Source organism: Nannospalax galili, unplaced genomic scaffold (genome assembly GCF_000622305.1).
Source record: "Nannospalax galili isolate Female #2095 unplaced genomic scaffold, S.galili_v1.0 scaffold3367, whole genome shotgun sequence".
NCBI lineage: Eukaryota > Metazoa > Chordata > Mammalia > Rodentia > Spalacidae > Nannospalax > Nannospalax galili.
In genome coordinates, this window is record NW_008355378.1 from 102,115 (window position 1) to 110,892 (window position 8,778).

The 8,778-nt window shown below is 35.7% G+C and overlaps 1 protein-coding gene across 1 annotated transcript; it reads left to right on the top strand.

Moving 5' to 3' along the window:
- Positions 1-4,585: 4,585 nt before the first annotated feature.
- Positions 4,586-8,025, top strand: LOC103749640 (ankyrin repeat domain-containing protein 26-like). Its single transcript, XM_008852468.3, has 3 exons — positions 4,586-4,915; positions 5,695-5,909; positions 7,201-8,025. Exons 1-3 carry the CDS (start codon positions 4,601-4,603, stop codon positions 7,295-7,297), a joined length of 627 nt encoding a protein of 208 aa, XP_008850690.1. The 5' UTR covers positions 4,586-4,600; the 3' UTR covers positions 7,298-8,025.
- Positions 8,026-8,778: the final 753 nt, after the last annotated feature.

Genomic DNA, 8,778 nt, shown 5'->3' on the forward strand with positions numbered 1-8,778 from the left:
GTATGTTCCCTCCAGTCCAATTCTCTCTAGGACTTTGAACATAAACGCATGTTGAATTTTGTCAAAGGCCTTCTCTGCATCTATTGAGACGACCATGTGGTTCTTGTCGTTTAGCCCATTTATGTGATTTATGATATTTATTGACTTACGTATATTGAACCATCCCTGCATCTCTGGAATAAAGCCAGCTTGATCACAGTGGATGATCCTTTTGAGTTTGTATTACTCACTGTTTGTAAGTATTTTTTTGAGAATTTTTGCATCTGTATTTGTTAAAGATATGGGTCTATAGTTTCTTTTTTTGTATGTGGATGTATCTTTGCCTGGCTTTGGTATTCGAGTGATGCTGGGTTCATAGAAGGAGTTTGGAAGTTCTCCCTCCATTTCTATCTTTTTGAATCAATTAAGTAGTATTAGATATAGTTCCTTTTTAAATGTCTAGTAGAATTCTACTGTAAGTCCATCTGGTCCTGTGATTGTTTCATTTGGGAGGTTTTGTATTACTGTTTCAAGCTGTTAATCGCTTCTTGGTTTAGCTTTGGTGTTTCCAATGCTTTTAGATACCCTTCCATTTCTTTTAGGTTTTCAAATTTAGTAGCATATATGTTTTTAAAGTATTCCCTTATAATATTCTGGATCTCTTTGGTGTCTGTTGTGATGTTTCCCCTTTTACCTCTGATTTTGTTGATTTGGAGGTGCTCTTTCTTTCTTTTGGTTAACTGGGCTAGCAGTCTGGGTCTATTGATATCTTTTCATAGAACCAGCTCTTGGATTCGTTGATTATTTGCATTGTTATCTTTGTTTCTACTTCATTAATTTCTGCTCTGATATTTGTTATTTCTTCTTGTCTTATGGGTTTGAGTTTCATTTGTTGTTGCTATTCAAGTGTCTTGATTTTTAATGTTAAGTCCCTACTTCATTAATTTCTGCTCTGATATTTGTTATTTCTTCTTGTCTTATGGGTTTGAGTTTCATTTGTTGTTGCTATTCAAGTGTCTTGATTTTTAATGTTAAGTCCTTTATTTGTGTTCTTTCTGATTTTTTAATGTAGGCACTTAACGCTATAAACTTCTCTCGAACGACTGCTTTCAACATTTCCCAGATGTTTTGTTGTGTTGTATTGTCTTTTTCATTTAATTCCAGGAATACTTTTATTTCTTTCTTAATTTCTCTTTTGACCCATTCATCATTCAGGAGTGTGTTGTTTAATTTCCAAGCTTTAAACATAAAAGCATTTTGAATTTTGTCAAAGGCCTTCTCAGCATCTATTGAGATGATCATGTGGTTCTTGTCTTTGAGTCCATTTATATGATTTATGACATTTATTGACTTACGTATGTTGAACCAACCCTGCATCTTTGAAATATAATGTTCTGGATCTCTTTGGTGCCTGTTGTGATGTTTCCCCTTTCATCTCTGATTTTGTTTATTTGTAGATGCTCTTTCTTTCTTTTGGTTAACTGGGCAAGTGGTCTATCAATCTTGTTTATCTTTTCATAGAACGAGCTCTTGGATTCGTTGATTCTTTATATTTGCTTTGTTTCTATTTCATTAATTTCTGCTCTGATATTTGTTATTTCTTCTTGTCCTCTGGGTTTTCTTTCATTTGTTGTTGCTTTTCAAGTGTCTTGATTTTGAATGTTAAGTCACTTATTTGGTTTCTTTCTGATTTTTTAATGTAGGCACTTAGAGCTCTAAACTCCCTCGAAGGACTGCTTTCAATGTGCCCCAGAGGCTTTGTTGCATTGTATTGTCCTTTTCGTTTAGTTCCAGGAATACTTTTATTTCTTTCTTAATTTCTCCTTTGACACCTTCATCATTCAGGAGTGTATTGTTTAATCTTGATGTGTTCATGTGGATAATGGGGTGTCTTTCGGTGTTGATTTTAACCTTTATTGAATTTTGGTCTGATAAAATGCATGGAATTCTGTCAATCATTTTGTATTTGTTGAGGTTTGTTTTGTGCCCCAGTACACGGTCGATTTTGGAGACGGTTTCATGGGGCTCTGAATAGAAAGTATATTCTTTGGTGCTTGGGTTGAATATTCAGTAGATGTCTGTTAGGTCCATTTGACATGTGGTATTTTTTAATTCAGATGACTCTCTGTTAATTCTCTGTCCTGTTGACCTATCTAATAGAGACAGAGGAGTGTTGAAGTCCCCTACTATTAATGAGTTGGGATTAATCTGGGTCTTAAAACCCTGTAGTACTGTTTTTATGAAGTTGGTTGCACCAGAGTTTGGTGAATACATGTTCATGTTTGTAATATCTTCTTGGTTTAGTGTTCCTTTGATCAGCATGAAGTGGCCACCTTTGTCTCTTCTGATTAGTTTTAGTTTAAAGTCTATTTTGTCAGATATTAGAATTGCAATGCCTGGTTTTTTCTTCATATGATTCGCTTGGTATATTTTATTCCATCCTTTCACCTTAAGGTAGTGCCTGTCCTTGAAAGTGAGATGAGTTTCTTACAGATAACAAAAGGATGGGTTTTGTTTCTTAATCCATTCAACTAGTCTGTATCTTTTGTCTGGGGAGTTCAGTCCATTGATATTTAAAGTTATTAATGAAAGATGTATATTGAATCCTGTCATTTTATTTCTGTTCACCTTCTTGATATACCTGTGCGTTTCCACATTTATACCTTCATTGAATTTCTTTCCTTCGCTCCTTGTATATAGTTGTTCCTTTCTTCAGCTCTTTGTATTGCTTCAAGAATTCTCTGAAGGGCTGATTTTGTGGACATGAATTCTTTCACCCTCTTTATGTCATAGAAGGTTCTTCTTTCCTCTTCAACTATGATAGACATTTTGTCTGGGTAAAGTAATCTGGGTTGGCATCTGTGGTCATTTAGAACTGGGAATACTTTGGTCCATGTTCTTCTGGTTTTCATAGTTTGCACTGCAAAGTCAGCTGTAATTTTGATGGGTTTTCCTTTATATGTGACTTGTTGTTTTTCTTTTGCAGCTTTCACCATCGTCTCTTTGTTTTGAACATTTAATGTGTTTACTATTATGTGCTGTGGAGAGTTTCTTTTCTGGCCCTGTCTATTTGGTGTTCTATATGCTTCTTGTATTTGTATGGCATGTCTTTTTTTAATTTGGGGAAATTTTCTTCTACAATCTTGTTGAATATCTGTTCCATAAAATTATCTTGAGATTCTTCTCCTTCCTGTAAGCCTGTGATTCATAAGTTTGCTTTTTTATGGTATCACACAATTCTTGCATATTCCATTCTTGTGCTTTCTTAAATTTTTCATAATCATTGCTTGAGTGGTCTAATTTGTCCACTTTATCTTCCAGTTTTGATATTCTTTTTTCCATTTCATTCATCCTGTTGGTGAGGCTTTCTCCTCTTGTTTCTAATTGGCTTACTGAGTGTTTCACTTCCTTCTTCATTTCAGCCTGAGTAGTATTCAATATTTCTAACTCTTTTCTGAATTCATTCAGAATTTTTTCCCTATCTTCCTTCAGTTCTTTAATTTCTTTGTATGTTCTTTAAATTCACTGAATTCTTTTATCATGTTTATAATTGTTCTTTTGCATTCCATGTCCTGTGTTATCTCTAGGGTGTTCTCATTGTACTCTTCTGGAGGACTATTGGTACTTGGTGGGGATATATTATTTTGGTTTTTCATCTTATATTTTTCTCTGTTACTTTGACATGTGAATTTCTTTCATACTTTCTGATTCTTCTGTGAGACACCAGCCTTCCTTTATTGAGTTTAGATTTCTTTCCTTTGTAAACATTATGTGCCTTTGTGGTTTACTTGTTGGGCCTGAAACCCTGGTTGGTCTAGGCTTCAGGATCTCTCTTCTGATTTTATATCGGAGTGGCCTAATTGCTTTTCTCTTCAGGAGTTCCCACAGAGGCCCAAGTGAAATGAGGTTCAGATACCCTCAGGCTTTCTCCTAAGGTCTGGGCCCCTCCAGGAAAGATGCTGCCCTCAGGAATTTGGGGGCTGTGCTGATTGGAAGGAGGGCCCGGGATAGATGCTGGTCTCGGGAAGCTAGTGGCTGTGACACCCATGGAAGTAAAGGGAGGTGAGGGTGGGTTCACATCCAGAAGGTTCTTGGGGGCCACAGGGAGGAACTGGTTTGGTCCAGATGCAAAGGATCAGGAAGCAGTGGTATCTCTGGGCTGAACGGTTAGCCCCGGTGTTTTGGTGCTAACAAGAAATGGGCCTGTACCCAGGCTAGGAGGAGAGATGCAGCAGGAGTGCTGGGAGAGTAAAAGAGGCTGGGGAAATCAAGGCATGATGGGCACACTGTATTTACCCAAAGAAGGTGCTGGTACCAGGACACTGGAGGCTGTATAGCCCAGGAAGCAAAACCAGAGTTAGTTTCTTTTAATAGTGTGTGTGTGTGTGTGTGTGTGTGTGTGTGTGTGTGTGTGAAGTAGAGTACATGTGCCAAGGTGTGCATGGAGGTCAGAGGACAACTTGTGGGAAGCAGTTCTCCCATTCCACTATGTGGGTTCTAAGGATTGAACTCAAGTTGTCAGGCTTGGCAGCAAGTGTTTTTACTGCTGGTTCATCTCTATGGCCTGGTGACTGATTTTTTTTCTATAACTTTACTGGCAAATTCATCATCTTCCAAAAATATGAATTTATTGATGCAGATTGATGATGTCACAGCACAAGTGAAACGCGCATCATTATATTTGGAATGCCTGAAAGGAAAACATAAACTTGTTCAGGAGAAATTGCGAACTATGGCAAATGAGGAAGAAGAAAAGGATATAGAAGAGAAACTTCTTTTAGAAAAGAAACTTGAACAGGAAGTCATCAACCTCAAAACTCACATAAAGGAGAATATGATCGATAAAAAGGATGCGGAAAAGCATTTACAAGAGGTTTTACAAAGAGAGGCAAAGAAAACCTTCAAAGAATTTAATCGTATTCTTCAAGTTTTACAGGTTACTATATTTAGTTACAATTGCTTTTGCACTAAAAATTGTATTTTGATGTATAATTCACATGTATTTCTTCTTTCCTTGTAGCAATGTTTTGTGCATTTGTAAAAACAAGAAGACATCTGTTTCTTCTGTTAAATATTTCAGTTTAAAATAATATTAAGGAAATTCATCTTTTATGATTGTAGAGAGTCGCCTGAGCTTTAAGACTACTTAGTAAAATATGGCTGCTTGGGGAAAGATGAAATTGTTGCACAGAAATTGTAAAGTACTATTCAACTGTTGATAAATCCAATTATTAAATTGATCATATTACTTTTTTGAAGTATCATATTGCATGTGTACTAACAAGAATATTTCAGGCCTCAGGATATAACTCACCATTAGAACATTTCCTTGGTATGCATGAGGCTATGGGGTCAATCCACAAAATAAAATAAGGATTCATTTCTAAAAATATATCTTTATTGAATCATTGTGGATTTCATGCATCTTTAACATATTTAGCTCCCTTTTCCTGTGTGCCCCATAGCCCACCCACAGGACGTCATGCATTTTTCATATATGTTAAATCCTATCGAGTCAAGTTTGTGTACACAGATTCATTTTTAAATAACTCTGATGTAATGAAGTTGATATTGTTGGTAAATATTTTTAAAGTCCAGTATCTTTTGCAGATATTTAATATCATTTTCTCTATCACTGACTGAAAACTAATGATAAAATCATGTAAGGATCACTGAATACACTGATTCTACAATGAAGTGTTAACTTTTGTTTAGCTGAAAACTGAAGCTGATCGTCTGGAAGAGCAGAGAAGAAATGATTCTGTCGCTGCACTGAGAACCGAAATGGAAGGCATAGTTAGAGAAAAGGAATCTGAGCTCGCGAAACTAAAATCTGAAGAAGCTTCTGCTATCACTGAGTTGGAAACGTATAAGGAAAGATACCGAGAACAGTTAAAGGTTACATTTTCACTGAGACAGAAAAGAGACAAGTAAGTCAATGCACAGAATCCCAGAAAGTGAGTTAAGATGCTAGATTTTATTTTAACCTGCTTTTTAGTGAAAAATCTTCATGACAACAGTAGACAGCAAAGCCAACAACAATATTTTGCAATTAGTGCCGGTAAATTAGCCCCGCATTTGCACACTAAATAACCTTGCTCCACCTGCTTTTGATTTTGTGTGGCTTTCTTCCTCATTATTCCATTATAATTAAGCTGATATGTTGAAATTTCAGCTAAGTATACAAGTCTTACTGAGTCATACAGCTCAATGTTATGAATTTTTCTTAAGTAGACGTATTGGCAATATCAAGTGTTTGAGGGAAGATTAGATTGTAAACTCAGAGGACTAATATCGCTTACACTACTCTGGCACTTGATAAATTACCTTTGCTATCTTTGGTGCTACACTGAGGTAGTCTGGAGTCAAACTATTCTGCGGAGTTTTTCTGGTTGCTTAAATAGGCCTACTAATGATATAGGAAAGGATTAATGCAGGCATGGACTCAATTACAGTTCATACACTGATTAAGTATAATTACTAAGTCAGTGTGGGAAAATGGCTTTTTAGAAGACCAAAAGATCATGGCCCAAGTCTGAATACTTAGTAAAGACGTTATGGACTAATCCCAGGAACTGCTTTAGTCACTTTGGTCACCAACCATATTTTGTCCTTACCCTTAGAGGTTGTTTCTCTGAATGATTCATCAGTGCCCGATCCTTAATTTCTCCTAATGAGTAGAATGTATAGACAGTACAAACAAATGCTTGAAAATGCCATTGAAGGATGATGACAATTCCATAAAATGGCTTACCAAATAGATTCATAGGATTTAGTCACATTTCGATTCTATATTTTGAAGCAGTTCAACCTGATTCAATGTACTTAAACATTTTGAAATTTTACTCTAGGGAAACTAATTAATATATCCACCATGTCACCTTGGTATTCTTCACATACAAGTATTTATAATAACTTTATAGAAAAAATTAGTACAGCCCTTCCAGCAGGCAACAATGTTGCCTGTAAAACCACATATTGATTCCCATTTTTCCCTCCCAAATTGTTTGAAATACTTGCTACTTAGTAAAGAGTCATTCTAGAATTATATATGCCTGTAAAGAGAAATTTGAACTGTTACAAAGTATTCTTAAGACATTTCAAATATTACAAACTACTTTAGGGGAAATTCCATTTACTCTTATGGCATTTAAAAAGATGAAGTATTTTAGACTCTATTTCTGAAAAAAAAGGGAGATTTGAAGTATTTTTGTTTTTCAGTATTCGCAAGTCCATTGATCAGCTACAGAAAGACAATGCCAGGCTTCTTGTGGAGAATGAACAGTTCAGACTTTCACACAGGGGAAACTTCTACTGAAAAATTTCAGGATTGATTCGAACACAGCAGAAAATTCAAAACAAGAGCAAACTTGGGTACCCCTATGTCACATCTGTGACTTAGACTAAGAGCTTGCAGGACCCACTTGCCAAGGTTAGTCACAGTTTCAGTTGTCCATTGTGTTTCAGGTTTCTGATAGGAATGTTTCCAGTTTCATGAATAATGGAGTTCAGAGACTTGTCCCTGTGAAGTTAAGGTTAAGTAACCTCTGTTATGAAGTAAAGACAACATTCTTAACCATTTTATGTATTTTTTATTCTTGATAATTTTAGATAGATGTACAATGAAATACCACATTTATCTCCTTCCCTTTTCCCACTGCCAATTCTCCCCATCCTCCTCGATATGTCCCCTTCTCAACCTTATAGTTCATTGGGTCCCATTAGTCCTGCTCATATATGCATGGGTTTGGGACCATACCATTGCTAAATCACTCTCTGGAACTTTTCTTTTCAACACATGCTTACATATTAAATTCATTCATTAAATGGAACTAAATTGCTGCATTTTAAATTTTATTCAAATAAGTATCCATATTAGATTTTAGAAAATATGATTAATACTAACTAAATTTATACCATGCAATAGTTGGCTTATTTATTGTTATTAATTATTATTCCTATTAAATTTTTATGCATTTCATACAATACATCTTAATCATGTTTAGAACCCTCCTTTACCTGCATCCCTCCATAGTGCCCCATGCCAGATTTCATGCATTCTATCCTATAAGTTAAGGCCTATAGTGTTAAGTTTATGTCCCCTTATTTATTATTATTCCTATTAAATTTTTATGCATTTCATACAATACATCTTAATCATGTTTGGATCCCTCCCTTATCTGCATCCCTCCATAATGCCCCACGCCAGATTTCATGCATTCTATCCTATAAGTTAAGGCCTATAGTGTTAAGTTTATGTCCCCAGATCTCCCTCAGAATTCATCTACCGTAACCTGGTTGGTCTGTCTAGCATCACTCCCTTAAAGATGACCAACTCTCTCTCACCAACAGTCATCAGTCGCCAATAGCACCTCAGTCAAGGTAGGGACTTCTTACCCCTTTCCCCTCATCTTTGCTGGGTTTTTGTCTGGTTTGAGTCTCCATGGGTCTTGTGCATACTGTCACCATTGCTGAAAATGTAGTTCAGTCCTTGGAAATTTCATATTTGTACACAATGTATCTTGATCATACCCTCCCCCAGTTTAACCCCATTAACTTCCCCAAGATCCCCAGTCACATCTCCCTCTGAACTTTGTGTTCTCTTTTCATAATATTTTATTTACTTATATTTAAGTTAGTTTTATTTGGATTTTGATTCTTCAAATTTTCTGCATTTCTGAAGCATCTCCTAGGTTTAGGCCTCAATTGAAATGAAAGAGAGGATTTTGAATGCAGATATTTTGATTTAAGTGAATGAAGAAAATATGTTTTTATGATTAATGTTTTTGATAAACTTGT

Excerpts from the sequence above, each read along its gene's own strand:
- LOC103749640 (XM_008852468.3), top strand. The coding sequence starts at position 4,601 with ATGAATTTATTGATGCAGATTGATGATGTCACAGCACAAGTGAAACGC. Across the intron at positions 4,916-5,694 it reads GTATTCTTCAAGTTTTACAG|CTGAAAACTGAAGCTGATCG; the intron begins GTTACTATATTT and ends ACTTTTGTTTAG. Across the intron at positions 5,910-7,200 it reads CTGAGACAGAAAAGAGACAA|TATTCGCAAGTCCATTGATC; the intron begins GTAAGTCAATGC and ends TTTGTTTTTCAG.